General features: G+C 39.8%; 1 protein-coding gene across 2 annotated transcripts in view; it reads right to left on the reverse strand.

Moving 5' to 3' along the window:
- LOC138032517 (DNA-directed RNA polymerase III subunit RPC1-like) overlaps nt 1–19,396 on the reverse strand; it is a 66,167-nt gene that overhangs the window by 2,824 nt on the left and 43,947 nt on the right. The window contains exons 24-40 of one of the 2 annotated variants that reach the window (XM_068880216.1): nt 19,172–19,285; nt 17,254–17,349; nt 16,503–16,564; nt 15,062–15,217; nt 13,414–13,535; nt 11,143–11,205; nt 10,635–10,663; nt 9,682–9,870; nt 9,266–9,417; nt 8,779–8,865; nt 7,769–7,837; nt 6,036–6,152; nt 3,240–3,348; nt 2,571–2,643; nt 1,613–1,712; nt 786–854; nt 363–426 (exon numbers count right to left, since the gene is read on the reverse strand). In XM_068880216.1, coding sequence (XP_068736317.1) covers nt 363–426; nt 786–854; nt 1,613–1,712; nt 2,571–2,643; nt 3,240–3,348; nt 6,036–6,152; nt 7,769–7,837; nt 8,779–8,865; nt 9,266–9,417; nt 9,682–9,870; nt 10,635–10,663; nt 11,143–11,205; nt 13,414–13,535; nt 15,062–15,217; nt 16,503–16,564; nt 17,254–17,349; nt 19,172–19,285 — 1,671 coding nt within the window. The remainder of the gene's footprint in view (nt 1–362; nt 427–785; nt 855–1,612; nt 1,713–2,570; nt 2,644–3,239; nt 3,349–6,035; nt 6,153–7,768; nt 7,838–8,778; nt 8,866–9,265; nt 9,418–9,681; nt 9,871–10,634; nt 10,664–11,142; nt 11,206–13,413; nt 13,536–15,061; nt 15,218–16,502; nt 16,565–17,253; nt 17,350–19,171; nt 19,286–19,396) is intronic. The other variant, XM_068880217.1, reaches the window with a different exon arrangement.

The following is a 19,396-nucleotide window of genomic DNA, read 5'->3' on the forward strand; positions in this document are numbered from 1 at the left end:
TGTACTGTTGTGATAGAAAAATTACTTCCGCTTTTTAAAACTGTTTGTGTTTCGCTCAACTTGAGTTTCCCAGGAAAGAGAAAAAAACGGAAACGGACAGTTTACATGGTAATGGTCCGTACTACAAAATCCTGACCAAAAAACCTTTGGCGGTGATAATTTTTATTAAAAAGAAATAAATGATAGGGAATTTTTTGATAAACAGATTTTGGAGTCCAGTTTTATAGCGGTGGAGAGAAATTCTATAAATTCTACGAATACTGCAAAATTTAGCTCCGATTGACCATGTTTTGATTGGAATGAACTCTGTTGACAAAACGGATTGAATAAACAGTACGAGTTCTCTTTTCGCAGGCTCTTACCATCAATGGAGTCTCTCTTGCCTTCCAAAGCTGCATCGAACAAATGATCGGATGTCTTCTCGAACTAAAAATTACAATTAAACTATTGTTATGAGCAGATCGTGATTCTCACCGAAAACACATTTAAATTTGTCCTAAACAACAAATCCCCAAAACTATTTTCAGAGATATTTATCTTAATTTCATTTATCTACAGACATTTCTTACAAAAAAAAAATCCGATATTTATAAGTGTTAATTAGATTGTGCATAACCATTTTGCGCATTATTTGAAAGAAGAATAGCAATTAAAATACAGATACATCTGCTTCTGTACCTTGGAAATTACCTTAAGGTAAAGATTAACATAGCCTTTTTATCGACTAACAACGCCTAACTTAAAGCTACATAACTTCATTCTTTGCGTCAGTGTTATACACTTACAGACGCAAGCATAAGAACGCTCTCCTTCATCTTTGCCAATCCGAACCTTGTTATGCCAAGCACCTCCCCCTAAAAAATAACGGACAAGTGACAAGCTAATGCTTCCACAACATTCCTTCTTCGCAGAATCCGGTACTTTCGTTCAGCAACGAGGATAAATAACGACCTCTGGCCGATTCCGAGAGAAATTACACGCATTGTTTAGTTGGGTGGGGTTCATATTTGCAACTGAAAATATATTTTGATAACCCGTAAGAAATCAGAGTATGATGTAGAATACACCCTGAATACACGAGAATGAGGCCAATCGCTTTACATCGATGCATCCCAGTCGGATTCGGTCACCAGACTCAATGTCATACGTGGGCTGTGTTTATCGGTTCTCTACTCTGCCCTCAGAAGTCTTTCTTCAGGTGCTCCGGGTTTCCTCTCTCATCACAAAACAATTCACTTCATCTGCTTTAATTTCATGTGATCTGCTTTGACTTATATTGTCCCCAAATAATGCAGGTATTGTGCTTAGAGAGATAAGCTTGAGAATTTGACCAAGAAATTATCATTAGTATGACTGCGAATATTGAAACGATTTTTCTGAGCGGTAATGCAGTGTGCCTTTCAGGTTTTTTGTGACTGCTTAAGCTGCTCTTATTACTGCGCTAATTTTTTTGTTTAGGTATCCTCCAGCATAAATTTGCAAAAAATAAATTTCTACAATTGCGCAGATGGGTTTTAAGTCTATGATTCGCGGACGTATCGGTTAAGAACCAATCATTCAAAAGGTGGTGAGTGTTATGTGACGATTTTATCCTACAAATTTGCCGTATTACCTTGTAGGTCATGAGGTCAGCGAGAAGCATCACGTGACGTGCATCAATGCTCATGCCATGACTCTTCATTGTCATGTTGATTTCATTCATAATGGTTGTCCTGGTAACAAGAGATGCGTGAGACTATCAATCACAGATTTTAAAGCACAATAAAGATAACAGTGCCCCTTAAAAGCGATTCCAAAGCTCCCGCTTCGACCATCATTCTGTAAGCTAGCAGTGTTATGATGGTAACAATGAACGACATGACAAAGAATGATCAAAGTGATTGCATGTTTACCCTTCATGCTCCAACGTCAGGAACCCCCTCGAAGTCATTTTGAATATGTGATGGGCTTTACCAATATAGCTCACCTACTACACAAAATGAAGTGTTGCTGTCGTCGTTCGAACGTTTGAAATCTCCTTTTTTCCCCTATTCTTGTCCATAATTTCCTATTCAAGCCCCATTTTGCTTTCCTGGTTTTGTTGTTTTTTAATTGCATTTTGTTATATTTGCTTCTGTGTAAAATCTCTTGCACATTTTGGAGGCTACAATCTGCAACAAAAGTAAGTGTTGAGACGCTTTCACGTTCAATTCGTACTTACACCTGTTGCTCACTTAACGACTCATTTCACCACCCCTTCCCGACCCCCACATCTCCCCAAATCAATGTTGGTAGTTTTGGTTTCAGCTATATGACATTGCTCGTGGGTGGAGGGGGTTTGTTGATTACGAGTAAATTTGTTGTAATAACAAAGAAAAAGAGTGTTTTCTACCCGAAAATATGAAGTGTCTCAAGACATTTTGTTGCGGATTGCAGCATTAGCCTACCAATCAGGGCGTCCTAGAATACATTCCAAGTGTTTGATATGTTATTGCGTAAGTGTGCTAACCGCCTGTTATCTCGAGTTTTAGAACATATTCAAAGTAATCGGAAACCGATCGATAGTAAAAGCGTATGCATTGTTAACCCACCTTGCAGCCTCAATACCAAGAACTTTCTCAACTTCAGCTGTGTTGTTCGAGGTTGTTGCTGTACCTTTCACACCTGACAAACACGTGAATGGCACCAACTCAAATTTCAAACCGTAACAATATTGGCCAACAAAAATTACAACGCTCTTTGCACTTTTTTGCACTTCCAGGCCTTTTGGAAACGCATCCGTAATAGGAATCATCGGCTGCTTGATGTTGAGCCCGAGATGACACCAAGCATGTTTATTCTTATCGTTGCATTGTCATGTGCGACCAAAACCATATGATCAAGCGAAAATGTTTAGTTGCATGGCAAAGGCGGTGCATGCTCAACACGAAACCTGGTGAACCAGAGCAGTCAAAGTCATTCTGGTACCCAGAGTCCACTTTTGATCAGCGCCAAGAACACGGACTCTGGCCACAGCCAAAAGTGCGCGCTGTTTCGGTAACGGTATATGTTGTAAGCACTGACTACCGTTGTTGCTCCAGTCAAATTTCTGAGAATGTGCGAAAGAGCCGGAGGTCCCTGATTCGCGGAGAAGAAACACAACACCAGCGGCAAAAATACCACGAAAAACGTTTGTTCAATGACACTTAACAGATAAACGCTCTAGCATGCTGGCCAACAAAAAGCTGCTCAATTGGCTTGGGCTTCAAACAGACACTTACCAACTGTAGCCATGACAGAAAGCAAATCATCTCCTTCAACCAACAGCTTGTAAGTGTCCCCTTTAGTTTCGTCCACGTGAATAATCGCTCGATTTACATTTTTGTGGCCCTGAAAATATCAACTGGTGTTGGTGCATCATGCATGAATGTTGTCATTTGATTTTAAGTTGCTTCAGTTACTGCTTTACAGTATCGGAGTGGGCAGTGTTGACAGAAAAAGATACTCTTCTTATTCTCTTCCAAAGTGAACTATGGGCGACGTTTTAACTGGTTTGCCATATGGCAATCGGCCAGTCAGAATATGAGTGGAATTTCTCCGTTTTATTATTTATTATTTATCTTTTTTTACGTGTCGGGAAAAGTCTTTCCTGTAACTCCCCTGCTAAGTATTGTATTTGTGCGTAGAGTCTTCTGCGCGTAGGTTTCAGGGGGTAGTAGAAATGCTAGATTTTATCAGGTGGAGACAGTCGAATATTAAATTAACCTGCAATGGCGTCGAAGTCATTGTAACGCGAAAGGCGTTTTAGTGGATCTTTAAACAAAATATACCCTTATGGAGCTCAAGAATGGAACGTCAATTATATAAACAGCACAAGAGGTGAAAACTTAATACTTGGAATCTTTGAAGCGACGAGTAATGGACTTCGACAACAATAATATTGCATCTTTCGCCGTCGGATATCAAAGTGAGCTTTGTTTCTAATATTTTACTAACGGTGGTGTTATTTACGACACTGAAACCAAATGGCAAATTCTGTGGTAACTTTTTCTAGCTGGAGATGGTTGAAGGAATCGAACACCTTGAACGCATCTGTGTTTACTGTTGTCTGGCTATTTATATTTATTTTGCGCAGTCTTCAGGTAACAGCCAAGAATTATTTGAAAGAAAGCTTGTTGTCTGTGTTTCATCATTAAAGGAAAAGTTTCTCCAGAAAATTGTTGGATCCTGAACTCCGGTGAGAAGCATCCAAGCACGGTCTACTATCGCAACATTAAGAAATATGATATCATATTATTTTCTCAGTGAAACGCTGTGGTAGACCGTGTAGACGGTTTCATATAAATGTCATAATGTGTAGCCGGTACAATTTGTTCACCTTTGTATCTCATTGTAAAACAAATCTCGGAAAGGATTTAGCACACTCGGGTGGTTCCTTTTGAGCATTCTGCTCAGTCGGTCATTCCAAAGAACATGGAATTAGCGTTTACCTGAGACGTCACTTACAAGACTTGCTACTAAGTGTTAGCAATCCCTTCTCTGGAAGCAGACTAACGCGAAAGCAGTAAGTAATGTTACAAATGGACCTCTATGAAATGCATCTTTGTATAACAATGTTTGCTAAGAATTGATTTTTCGGAAAGTGGATATTCCCTTTTAATGGCATGCGATCGCAGTTAAGGCAGAGGTTATGTCTGTTTCTCATACGTAAACAACAGCTAATTTCGTACATGTTGCGCGTGTTTTAGATGCCATGTGTCATATTCCCCGCTGTTGCGTTAAAGAATGGGAAAAGGAAAGGAAGGACAAATAACATACTACTTCCCAGGCAAACCTTTCGAAAGAAGCAGTGGTAGCAGTTCTCCAGAAAGCGAAAAGCCACCTGCAAAATCCGTGAAATTTGTAGAACCTAACATGGCGGAACTGGCCGAGACCTGTTCAAAGAGCTCGAGGTTATGAACTTTGGCCCGATGTTTCGAAATTGGACTCACACTTTTTATTCTACCATCACAAGCTGTGTTTTAAACAATGGTTACGCGTCAGATTTTTTCCAGCTCTGTACAGGTGTTCGACAAGGTTGTCCCTTGTCAGGGCTTCTTTTTGTCTTGGCAATTGAGGTGCTTGCCCAAGCAATCAGACTATGTGAAAACGTCTGTGGTTTGAAAATCAACGAGACTGAATTAAAACTAAGTATGTATGCCGATGACCTTGCAGCTTTTATAAAGGATGAGTGCTCTGCCAACCGCCTATTCGATCTCTTAAATGATTTTGGAACCTGTTCTGATCTGAAATTAAATTCCGTAAAAACGGAAGGGATGTGGCTTGGATGCCCAAGATAATGAATAACCAATATGTTAAGAGAAGTGTCTTTGGGAATGTTTTCAAGTTTAGCAGAAAGAAAAAATGTTTTGAGAGAGCCAAAGTAAACTCCAGATGTTTCCACTGATTTCCGGCAGCAGAGGGACACCAACATGTGGTCTTCAGACTGAAAACTATAATTTTGAGTGGTACCCTTCGCCGAATAACTCGAGTTTGGAATATCACTCAGCCCTAAAACTTTGACACGCTGTTTATTTATTAACCTTGTACGATATTTCAATTTCTTGACTTAATTTATTGAATGGTAAGGGATTTTATTTTTTCTTTGCGTGATACTTGTGTAAAGTGAAAACCAAGAATTCATTCGTTTCTGAGAAAACGAAACAAAAAATAGTGTTTGGTTTCCGAACTGAGCAGCTCTGGGGATGATGAGAAATATGTCGCATTCGAGGTTGATCCTTTAGACTGCTTCTTCCATTGTAAGAGTTAGCAGCAGTATCTGTTGGATTCCTATGCTTTTTTTCCCCCGACTTTTCATTTTCGGCATTATTCCTGGGGAAATCCAGTTTCAGCACCTTCAATACCATCCAACTCAGTGGCCTCTTTTTTTGTGTAACATGTACCAAGGCAACATAGTTTATGCTCATGGAGCGTCTAGTTTATAAATGTCTAGGCGAATACCCCATTTGCATTAGTTGTACAATTCGAGAAAGTTCACAGTTTACAGAGAGAAACATACTTCAAAGGCTCTATCATACCTTGATAAGGACATTTGGCAGGTCTGTCTTGAGCATCTGCATAGTGTAATGAAGTGAGGATTTCCCACTCTCACTTGGATAAATACACAGTTCCGAACTGCTCAAGGGAGTCACTTGCTGGAATAAAATTTACAGGGATAGGTAATTCTCTCTAAGCGATGAGTATAGAGCTTTAGGTGGACAACCAGTGATGGTTCGGTCCCAACCAATGTTATCGTATCCGTAACTTCACGTTCTCTTCCAAAGCGAACATTGGCCGAATTTGTTTCACACATTTCTGGGCAGATACTTCCATTGGCATTAGTTGCACAATTTGAGAAAGTTCACAGTTTACACCAGTCATTAAATGAAGCATTCAGTATTGAGGAGTGCTTGAGCGAGGCTCAAAGCTACTCTTGTATTGGGAAGGTTGCATGTAGCAAATCCAATCGTCGATTCATGGGATGTTGCAGAAAGAAACCAAAATACAACTTGGAATTTAGGATCACTAAGGAGGGAAAAAGTGGGACACAGGGTTTAGAACGAAATGAAAGTTAAAGAGACCATCGCAGTTAAGTAAGCAACTTAAAGGCCCACCGTCAACCTGAACCTACATTTAGGCCTAAACACAAATATCACGTAAAATCGCCTCGATATGTTTCCAGAAATTCCCGATTTTTTTCTCTAAATATCTCGATCTTCTTTTCTAAATATCCTGAATTTTTTTGTAAATATCCCGAAAATACCTGTCTTTATTTCCATAAATAATACAGCAATAACCTAACAAAGTATAAGGCAATACAAGAAATTCAACGGTGTCCCTGTAAGTCATCCAACAAAACTCAAAACAATTTTTTTTCAACTTATATGACATAAATTTTATGGAGAATACTGCTGCACGTGACTACTGCATGCCCATACGGGAGGGATTTGCTGATTTTCTTAATTTCTGTGTCTGTAAGTAACTTTTAACTTTTGCTTTCTTTCTCCATTTTTCTAGGGGAAAAAACGTGACTTCAATAGTTTTTCCCTAAAAAATTGTATTCCAAAATATCTCGAGATTTTTTAAATATCTCAAAAAATATCCGGATATTTGTGTCTAAGCCTAACCGACAAGCTTGTCGACCGTTTGTTTTTGTTATGGAAATTTGCATTGCTTATCGTAGCGATCTGATTGGATGGATGTCCGCTTTGATGGGATTTTCATACATGAAAATTGTTCCACGGCAAGCAATGTCTTTAGGGTGAACGTGGACCTGAAAAAAGCCAGGCTTAAATAGGATTCGCACATGACAGTGCGATTGCGTTGCACTTGCTTAAAAAAACTGAGCTACGAGGCGTGTTGGGAGCACGTTTCTCGAACGTACCGAAACTTTTCGGGCCTTTTTCGGATCACAATCCCATCAGTATCTTAAGAACGGAGAGGTTTTTGGTATAAAAAAAAACTTCACAACCATTTTGTTTTTTATAATCTTGAAAACATGTTACAAGACAAGTTTACCAAAACAAGCGGATCATGGTAGCAGTTTCGTAAATGGCTTTTCCGGCCCGAAAAGATATCGGGATTTTCTAGAAACGGGATCTTGGTCAAGTGCGAGTTCAAGTTGTATCCCGAAATATAGTGATTAGGTGGGATATGAAATGGGGATGGGAAGATGAGAGGAACAGGGAGGACCAGACAAAAAGAAAGTGAAAAAGTCTAAATGCCCTATGTTATTACCGATTGCAAAATAATCTACAGTAGTTTGGGTTACCTGGGGCTTCAGTTTCAATTTTCTTGTAGTGCAGATAGCAAATCGTATTGAGTCGACATCAACTTCGAGCTGACAAGAAACGTACAAAGAACCGAAAACAATTATCAATGACATCTGAGGAAAAAAGGATGTTAATTCAGTTAATAATGGATAAAGGAGTTACGTTTCTAAAGAGACTGTGGTGCTGCGTCGGTGCGGAAATGAAACACAGAAATGGGTTTATCAACTGAGTTGATGTGGTAAATTGAAAATTTGGGCGAAACCTTTGCTCCAGAATGTGAATTGTCTAATTCCGGTTGCCGGCAGTCGCTCAACTAGCCTTTGCTGAAGTTACCCTTTGCCTTGTCTCAACTCGAATCAAATGATTGGGTTTTTTGTGGAAACAGGAAACGTGGGGAAACATAAGGGAAAAACTCTCGCAGAAAAGTTGTAAATCAACAAACTCGACTTAAATATGACACCGAGTTCCAAAATTAGGCTTTACTACTGAAAAGCGAAAGCATCAAAGAGAAATGTCCTCTTTGATGTTTGGCTGAAGTAAGGTACTGGTACACAAACAATTAGCCAATATCAAAAATACCATAATACTCTTTGTCCCTCCAAAATTTTTCATGAGCATTGTTTCCAGTTTCTCTTGGGACCATTACAAGTCCCATATATAAAAACAATGCCTATGCAAAATTGTGGAGGGACAAACAAACAGTATTATGGTATTTTAATATTGGCTAACTGCAACATGCACTCATTCCCAGAGCTCCTCGTCTTCATTTGGATTTGCACGAGATCGAGGTGAAGTGCAACAAATACACAGATTGATGTGTAAACATGGCGGCCGAAATGATAACTCGCAACGGCATCAACCGATACCCAAACGACATCCATAGTACACGTTCTCCTTCGTCGAACGCAATTAAGCAATTGCTCTATTCATTCTGTTCCGCATTGGTTCCCTGCGTTTAGTAAAAGAGCCTTGTCTCACTATTATATCCCTGCTAAGTTCAATCTCCTACCTTTAACAGTTTAATCCTATCCATAGCCAGTTTGACGAGAATAAAACAACTATCCGGCAGGAAGACTTCCTCGATGTACTCTGAAACCTATGACAGGAATTTCACAGATAAGACCTGATGAATTATCCACACCGATGGAGCTCGTGTTGCCTATAGCTTAACCATTTCATTCCCAAGATCAAAACGTTCATTCTCCTAACTAGTACCATAGATTTCTTTGTTGGGGAGTCATGAGAACTTTGTGTTACCGTATATCAAGATCACATCTCCTAAGCAGATAATTATCTTCATTCTCAATACTTGTTTGACTGACATTTCGTTGAAATTGAGGAGAATTTAGGGTTAAGGCGCGGGACGATCTATTTCCGGAGTTCCCTGGATGCCCTTGTAAAAAGCCAACTGGTCTGCCTTTCATCAACTGCCGGGAATTCTCCCTGAAGCTCCATCTACAGTCCTAAAACCCCTATCCATCTCACTCTTTCCATACCTCCCCTAAAGAAGTCTTCTCGATGCGTCCTTTGACCCCTCTCGCTTCATCAGCGTCCTTGTCGTTCATCAGCTGTGCGGATATGATTGGAGTACTTATGAAGCGAGAAGCGTTGATAATTTCTTTGATTCGGGGAACACCAAGAGTTATATCTGGTACAATTTAGAAAACAATAACATCCATCAAGAATTCCCGGTAAACGATGCGTAAAACTGCCAATAAAAACAAGGTCAATTTAAGAAAGCCTCCTCTCGGCTGCCTAACTAATCTCTCTTTTATAAAACCTAATGTGGTTAAACCAAACTGAAACAGGAATGCATCGACTGAATTTCAAAGGAAGCTATGAAGGATTCTACTAAAATAACTCTATCTTGCTCACTCTTTATTTTCTCTTAATTTAACGTAATTTAGGATACTCATAGACGCGACTCCTGCAAAATGAAACGTTTTCAATGTCATCTGTGTTCCAGGCTCTCCAATACTCTGAGCGCACAGGGCTCCAACAGCTGTACTGGGCTCGATCTTTGCTCTTGAGTATTTTTCTTTACAAAGGTTCAGAAAGTGCCTCAGTTGCGATGAAGTGCAACGATCCACCCATGAAAGTACTGAGAGAATCACACGAAATAGAGTTAGTTGAATTGAATTAAAACGCAAAAGCAACCAAGATTTAACGACAAGCTACAATATTCCAGTCGTTTAGACAACGCTAAAATAGAACAATTTCGACACTTCGCATTATGTCAATGCTCTACGCCACCTTGAACACGAAGATTCCCGAGAAAAGAGGTGGCTTCATTCTCTGATTTTGTTTGAATTCCTTCAACTACAAGCGATAATCCAAGATTGCGATCAAGAAACAGTAACATGGAAAAGAAGCCCTTGAAAGATATTTCCAGGAACTTGAAGAACGCAGGACAAAATGTTACAACATAGTTGGAAGAGGATTCGCTCTTTCCCACATCCAATAACGCAATACGTTTCGGGAGATTCTTTGCATAAAAACAATGCAAGCTATTTACTCATGGGACTGTATCATGCTTCAGTGAACTAAATATCAATTGTTTTAATGCAAATAACCCCCCAAAATGAACTGTATTATGGGATTGGTAAAAGTAGCCAATCTAGCAAATCAAAGAGGAGTGATGACTTGTTGGTACGGCAAAAAATGTTAATTTCCTTACTGCACCTTGACGAGTCTGAAGACGACTGTAGTTAACAAGGTTTTTGTTCCCGTGAAATAAAGTCCGTCTCGGTGCTCTTTTCCGTCGTTTTTAAAGGAGCTGCGTTTATGTCTACTGTATTTTTGTCTTACAACAACTTCAACGGGAAACCATCGAACGAATGGTTGAAAGTAGCCAGACAAACATACCTTTCGGGACACCACCCTTTTCGGGAGATCTGAAATCAGGAATAAAGGAGTAAATGCCGATAAAAATTGATGAACAAAGGGCAGTAATAACTTAAACCATAAAAGATATTATTAAAGACGAAATCTAAAATGCATACATGATAGAGTAACATCAATAGACTCCTCCCTGTTACTACAACCCTTACCAACTATACTCTTGTGCCTACTCGAAATGTGTCTGTTCACAGACATAACTTGCTGGTGTAAACGGAGATTAAAAGATGACTGCCGGTCCATTCTTTTAAAAAATTCCTCAGACTGGCAGATAGTGCTTGGCCCTACAAACACTATACTTGGCATGTCTTTAAACCTTGGCCAAAACCTTTACATTCTTTCCTTTCAACGATGCTAGTATTCAGTCTCTACAGGGCCAGTAAGATAGATTTACGGTCATACTTTGTTTCGTAATCCTGACAAAGTTCAAACTGATTTTGACAGATGCAACCATAAAAAACACCGTATGACCTACCTTTCAAGGTCAAGTTTGATTTCTTTCATCTCTACTTTGCTTGCAATTTGTTGGACAAAGGCTCTGAAATTACAGTTGTTACTACTCATACAAAGACGGAATAATTATATTTTCGTTGTAACCTCGCACACAAGGAGCTACCCAAACGTTTATTCACACGCGAGTGACTATGCGCCTGGATTATTGCAATAGCCTACTTTATGGTTTGTCGGATGCTTCCTTCTGTAAACGTGTTCACAACGCAGCGTGGTGTCTAAGAAGCATCGTTTATTTCTCATATCCCGTCTGTTATGTTCCAGTTGCACTGCCCGTCTATTAAGCATGGCATTATTGTTTAATACTAGTAATACTTGACAATACTACTGCCCCAGCTGTTAAATACAGTTATACGCAGAATTCAATGTGTCCTGGGTCATAGAGGATTGTCCGTTTACAAACGGAGTAGTAGATGGTTTAATTGATCATGGCGGAAACTAAAGGAAACGCAAGAACAATTTTTGCAACAGTCATTGCTGCAAAAATTCAGGGCTATCGCCTCGTGGATCCACAGCCACTTTGACAATGTTATGACGAAATTCATGATCAGTAACAGGACAGACGCATGAAAAACTGACAATAATGTTAAATTGCAACATAGGAAACTCGTAAACATGCAAAACCATGTCATGGGTAGCTGCGCTGTTGGCGATTGTAAAATACTCTCAACATTTCTGAATTCTAATTTTGTTACCAGAAGAGTTTTCTACACACCATTTTCACTCGATTTCCTTATCATAAATATATCACCGTTTCAGTTCCTTAATAAGGTCAAATTTTAACAATTCCTGTTTCTTAATATTCATCTGGTCATTTAATCTCATCTGCGAGTATAATCCAGATCAAGAAAATGTAAATAAAGCATTGATATTAAACCGTGCAACATCAGTGGTAATTCATTACGTTATTCAAGACTAACAAACTTCATCCCTTGCAGGATGTTACAATTCCAAACTTGGGTTTCCTTTAGTTTCTGCTTCGACTGGTACACCACCGTGGCTGCCATTACGAAACCCCTACTTCTTACATTTGCAACGACACCAAACTATGCAACGCACTTTCATATGACTATCTGCTTGATTGAGCAACAATAAAAATTGGATCCATACCGTGGGAAAGCGTTACAACTGCATGTCAGTGGATCTTTTGTGTCCATTGACTTCGAAGAGGTGAGCTAATCGAACACATCTCAGCTCAAATTGAGGCAACTTATGACTCAGTTTTACGGAAAGAGAAAATAGAAAACCAGGGTATCCAAAAAACAAAACCTCTTGGAAATGTAAAGCAGCAAAGAACAGACAAACTCAACCCAATAGCCCATTTCCAAGTTCATGTCTGCCTCTTCTTCAAAGTGAGTCTAAAAGCATGGTTTCTATATACACGTAACAACGACGCAAACACATTTTGCGATTGTTTTCCATATGCGTGATTGCTTTTTGCAACTTGACGTCGTAAAATTGTGAAAAGGGGCACGGAAGTAAAAGATCGATGGAGCTGTTGGACTTACTGCGACCAAAAAGCAAAGAAGAATTATCAAGAGACTTCACCGATTCTGGGTCCGATACATTTTCAAAGAGTCGCAACGACTGCAGCATAGCCAGAATGATAGCTAACTTTACTTTATTTTCTGTCATATATGGCGGGGTATACCCTAATGATATTCATTAAAGCCGCACTGTTTTCAGAAGTATCCTCCTCATTGGGATGCCGTATCATCAATTACACTTACCTCTGATTCGTCAAAACCTATCGTCAAAACACGTCCACAAAAATTATCGCCGATTGATCGCAAACTATCCGAAACAGTTTAGGATTGTGTTTCCATATCGTTTTTTCCTCACTTTTGCGTTATTACTTGTCGCAAAGAATACATAAAGATAGAATTTTTTCTATCTCTTGCGTTTTGTTTGCGATCATTGGCGATCATCGGCGATTGGTCGGGGATGAACGTAAAAGGTGTTTCCATTTACGCAAACTGCTTGCGATCATGCAAGCTATCGGAAGGTGTTTGCGATAGTTTGCGACGGAGTTACCCGCATATGGAGACTAGGCTTTGGTGCGAAGTTTCTTATGAAAATTGGTTTTCATTGATATTTAAAGTAGAACTAATTACCATCATAAAAACTTCGCACTTGGACTCGCTTTGAAGAGGAGGCAGATATGCCTATGAACTCGGAAATGGCCTATTCGTCTTCCAGGCTTTGAACCCATAGCTACATTGCAGGTTAAACTCACTTTAAATCCTTTCTAAATTCTCGTCCACACCCCTGGAATTCAGGACCATCAATGGCCGACAATGCTTCCTCCATAATCTCCTCTGTGGTCAAAGTTTCCTCCTCTTTCATCGGAACCGAGCACTACAAAAGAAAAAGAATCAATAAAAGGTATAAAGGAGAGTCCAATTTTGATTGGCTATAATCACCTTGTGCTAACTGGCTTTTGGCTGCCACAATGTTACGTAAAGCAAAGTACATTGAAACAGCAGTGACTGCGCGTGCGAGTCTTGGGCACATTGACTTTGGTACATTATTTCGGACAAGAGACGTTGACGGACCCATCCTTCGAAAGACATCCCTCGTAACCGCAAGTTTGGACTGCCGAAAACGAAGGTTGAACTAATTTTTTGTCAATTTTCGGAGAATTTGGCAAATGCATGACAAGTTTTAGTTCCGACTGGTAAAATCTGGCCCTTTATTTGAATTTTTTTCCAGTTACACAGATGGAAACTATAGGCCGAAATTTTGTTTCCTCCAGTTCACGAGTATTTTATTGCCGGTAAGGCCGTTATTTCAGACCTCGCGAGCCCGCAATACTTTGGAGCGCGACGTCACAGCAAATAGACATGGTGGACATATTTGATATGGTTTTTGTCGAGTTTAGCCTGCAGCACTACAGCTGACTATCGATTAATTCAATCTTCCAAGAAAATCCAAAAACGATTCAGAATAACAAAGAAGATTTTGAGAAAACCGAGTCATCCTCACACTTAGCTTGACAAAAAAGAACAAAGGTTAACAATAACTCACTTCAAATCGTTTCTAAATTCTCGTCCACAACCCCAAAAGGTCAGGACTATCAATGGCAGACCAGGACCATCATAGGACGTTGGAACCACCTGAATTTTTCAGGCGTCCATAGAGCGACAATTTAAGAAATTGATGTCAGTTTTTCATGCATGTGTCTTTTGACAATGTTATGACGAAATTCATTGTCAATAACAGGACAGACGCATGAAAAACTGACATCAATTTGTTTTTTACAATAACAAAAAGGCAGAGGGCTCAAACTTAAGTCAAAACAAGAGAAGAACGCGAGACAAAAATGCGAGAAACTTCAATCTGACGCGAGCAATATCGCGTCATTATCACATAAATTATAAATGTATGTGTCCGTCCGCTTAGTGACGATAAAAATTAGCCAATGAGCGCGCGAGAATTTTTCAGTCATTGTAAAAAGTTCATTTTACAGTTTTGTGCTACCTGGACTATAAATGAAAGTGAAGCTGGAGTTGACCTTGTTTTGATAGAAACTTCAATGCTTTTCTTACGTAAATTCTTTCTAATTAGCAGGACAACAACATCATTAACATGGGAAAAGAAGAGAGGTCTGTATCATAACAAGGTCAACATCATCCTCACTTTCATTTATAGGCCAGGTAACTAAGTACACAACTGTAAAGAGGTCTATTGCTTAAATTGTCCAGGCTAAGTGCGAGAATCATTCAGTCCCCTCATTCGTTTATCACCAGCACTTCAAACTTACATTCATTTCATTCATTCAAAGAAGATTCTGCCAGGTAGTAAAGCACCGTACTGGTGTTGCCGGTAGAAAAATAAACAGTTTTTCTTGACTCTCAAGACCTTGTATGAAGAGCAAGACTGACCTGAACGTGACTGAAGACCCGATTATAGTCCAACGGTTTATCTTTGCCCTCCATATCAGTAGGGTCCAGACCATCCCCTCCATACATAAACTGCACGATGTCCCCGACCGAGTTTCGCACTGACAGGTCGTACTGGGTTGCAAGATCTTCTAACGACTAAAAAGGAATATATGGTACAGAATTACGATACAACAAGATCCCACAAAAGCTGATCCCTCCATAACGTTGGCTTTAAAGTGGTACTATGATTAAAAGTCACTTCCTTTTTTCCTTCAGATTTTTAAAGCGTGTTTGCTTAACACCTGCCTGGCAAAATTTTGAGCTTTGATTTTAATCCAAAGACTGTTTACTTTGAGTGTAACTTTTGCATTTCACGGTCAGCCATTACACACGTTCAAAACTGACCGACTGGACCTCGGAGGGTTAGATCTAGGGAAAAGTGACGTCATTCACTCAATAGCTTGAAATTTCAGCGTGTAAACGCAATTTATTATGTATGCAAAACACGAGTTTAAAATATGAAAGCCCAAAACTCCCTTGCTGCGTATTAATTCAGTCGGGTACAAACGCATTGCATTCTTAAACTAGCGAGTCTTTGACGTCATTTTCTCCTCGATCCAGCTCTCAAGATTTTAAATTTAGAAATGCCGGACCATTAAATAGGAAAATTCCAGCTAAAATAAGCAAGTGCCTTTTTGAAATCAAACTTGGGTCCCAAAGCTTTGAAATCCAAAGGAAAATAAGATTTGATTTTTTGATCATTGTACCACTTTAATCGGTGAGACATAAAATTTAGGTCACGGTACTAGTTTGTTTAGGAAATACAACTGGCTTAGGTTTCTCAAAACGGCTGCTATCAAACAGTTCCAACAGTTCACGCCATGTTTCGCAAAAACAGGAAAGAAAGCTCTTAGAAAATTACTAAATCCATGACCATGAGATTATGGAGTGAATCCCTGTGCCCCACGATAGTTATTTGAAATTTATTTTTAGATTGCCGTCGTACTTACTTCGAAGGTTGTTTTTATTTGTCGTTGCCATGACGACGTTGTCGACTTTCACACCAACTGACTAGTGAGGTGCAGTCCTTGAAACAACCACGCAAAATCACATAAAGCCAATAGTAAATATGAAGGGGGTAGTTTCTAAAGAAACTGTGGTGTTGCGTCGGCGGGGAAGTAGTATACAAAAATTTGGTTTTATCAACGGAGTTGATAATGTAAATTGGCCACCGTACAGATTCGCTCTGACGAAGGGCTAACGCTCGAAACGTCAGCTTTTAGAATCTCTGTACGGTGGCCAATTTACATGATCAACTCCGTTGATAAAACCAAATAGTAAATATGATTGCAAATGATTATAATATGGGTGATTCGGCGCTTTCTTAATGAAGGAACAACTTTTCAACTTGAAGTCCTTTCTAAGATAAATACATGCGTACCTTAACCAATCTCCTCTGCATGTAACCAGTTTCTGCAGTTTTAACAGCGGTGTCTACAAGACCTTGAACGAAAATAGAAAAGTCCTCACTCCTCTTTTTCAAATCATGAGAAATTACTAAACAAACAATAACAATCCAACCACTATTTTTTCAGGCTTGCTTGCACTGCTTGTAACCTCTTACTAACCGAGGGCGAGGGCCGTACTGGGGAAAAATGGCCCGAGGTGGTGACAGCAAAAAATCGCAGCAAGGTCCGTACAAAAACGACCGAGGGTCAACATTCTCCAATACGATCCCGAGAAAGTGATGTTAGTAAGTTGTTTATTATATGGCATCGTTTCTTTGAGCGATCGGGCACTTCTCCGATTGGTGTATGCTCGTAATCTTCGTCTTTTACCAGCGAACTTTGAACGGATAACCTTTTACGTGTAAAACAAACCTTCACTTGCTATAATATTACCGTTGTGATGAAAAAAATTAAATTCCGCTTTTTTAAAACTTTGTGTGTTTCGTTCAACTCGAATTCCCCAGGAGAGAAAGAAAAAAAATACGAAAACGGACCGTTTCCACGGCAATGGTCCTTTCTGTAAAGTCGCGACCAAGAACCAGCCAATCAGCCCGAGAATTGCTTGCTTATCTATAGTAACTGCTATGATTATTCTAACTTTCATATCATGATTTACACTTGCCTAATGGGGCAATTGCAAAGAACACGAAAAACGACTGCAAAAGAGGTCCTGGAACACTGTACCTTCTCGTCCAGCCATTGTGTGGAAAAAGAACTCAGTGGGGGTGAGACCAGAGTAAAAGCTGTTCCTTACAAAACCTTTGGCGGCGGGAGATTTGGCTGCAAAATAACAGAAATGGGAAAAAACGCCTCAGACATACCTTGGGTAACAAACACCGGTGTCATAATTGAGCAAAGTACGATCGTCCGGGTGAGTGTAGTCCTGAGAAGGACTGTTTGAGATGACATTGACTTACGTTTCGACAACCTGAGCGGAAGTCACTTTCAGAGTCCGTCCGTAGATACTAGAAAAACTCCCGTCGGAGATGTCATTGGTCAACGTATTCGTGATGTTATAGGTCGACTGTCAGTTGAGCCTAAACTTCATTGGCTGTGAAGACTAAACAGTGATTGGTGCATTTCTATCCGTCTGTAGGTCTAAGGTCTGTACGTGTATTGTGGAATACGTCGGGCAGTCACTGTGATAAAGTAAATCAGTGTGTTGTTTGTCTGATGTTGATGTCGTCGATAACTCGTTTGTAGGGTGCGGGAAGTTGTAGGCATCGGTTTATTAGTGTCTGTTTTAAGTTAATAGACCAGCTTTCCAGTACGATTCGTTGGTAGTAGTTAGGGCTGCAGTTAACACAATCAGCAGAGTCCAAGTCGATTCTGCGGTTTGTCTGTAGATGGTGTCCAACAATGATATTGTTGGTGTCACCGTTCCTCGTCGCTCGTCTGTGTTCAGTCAGTCTAGCGTTCAAATTTCAGAAGTTCCTTTGATGTAGGGTACAGTCACTGTAGTGTCAGGTGTCAGGTTAGTGTTTGTTGCGTTAGGTCCTGTACGGTAAGTGTCGCGTGTAACAAAGTCGCAGTTGCAGTTTTTCTTTCTGAAAACGTTGTCTAAGTACTTATGTTTGTCTGCTAAGTTGTCGTGCGAGTAACAAACCAGTAGCACGCGTCTCGTTAAGATCCGTATTGTTGTAGCCTCGAATTTTACTAAATTATGATGACTCCAGGGCCCAAACCATTTACGAAACACTGGTGTCGAAGGCTCTTCAGAGTTCTCAAATTATCAGAAGTAACGCAACGAAAAACATGGCAGAATCTCGCTTTTAGATGATTCCGAGAAGGCAAACCGTACCGGTCCTCGTACTGAAAGTCTGCACTATTATTTATAGGTTAGCAACCGGCGATAGCTTTTATCTTAAGCCTGCATATAGATGATTGCATCATCATCATAGTCGTCGTCATAGTCATCGTTTTGTGGCGTAAAAAGAAACACAAAGCAGTTAAACGAGAGAGAAGTGATCCTCGCACTTAACGTGACAATTAAGAAATTGTCTCACGTAGACCGTTCCAACGGGATTCGAACCCATGAACTACCTAGTAGCAGGTCAATTTGTTAGGTTCACGCGTTCCCGCGAAGGACTCAATAAATGAAAAAACGTATACTTGAAGTGCGGATTATAGACCAAGTGTCTATCAAGGAACAATTTCTTAAATTGTCCAAATAAGTGAGAGGAGCACTTCTGCCTTTCGTCTGTAACCCAATTCATATAAACACTTCTTTCATTGACTGATCTTGCCAGGAATCAATCAAATCAAAACTGGTGTTGCACGACAAAAATTGATAAAAGTTAATTCTTCTCTCAGTTTTGCTTCACGTACCTTTATCGCAATCAGACGCCCGTTTCAAGTTCGCCTCCGCATGGCAAAAACTTCGTACGTACTAACAGATTTTAGGCTTTTCAGTGCAAGTTACGAGATTTTTGTGACTTCCACCGATCAATAGTAGAGCCAAGGAGCATGGATGGCACAGTGGTCAAACTCCCTAATTTTACTCGAGGTCGTTCAATAGCCTACAAATTAGGAATGCAGTGGATTGTTTCCGTGTAATTCGGTGAGAAAGTGAGGATGATTGCGAAGTTGCTGTAAGACTTACAGTGGCGATTGAAATGTGGCAAGGCTCTGTCTTCAAACCCATTGGGGATTCTTTTACCAGATATGGCCTGCTGACCAACACAAGCGATCATCTGCGAGATGTTGATAAACGAACCTAATTAAATAAATAAATAAATAAATAAATAAAACCCTCATTGTAATGATGAATCTGGGTGTTCTAACTGGAGTCGAATCTATTGACCGAAAGCAAAACTGGCCGCCAATT

Source organism: Montipora capricornis, chromosome 14, assembly GCF_036669925.1.
Source record: "Montipora capricornis isolate CH-2021 chromosome 14, ASM3666992v2, whole genome shotgun sequence".
In the NCBI taxonomy this organism is placed as follows: Eukaryota; Metazoa; Cnidaria; class Anthozoa; order Scleractinia; family Acroporidae; genus Montipora; species Montipora capricornis.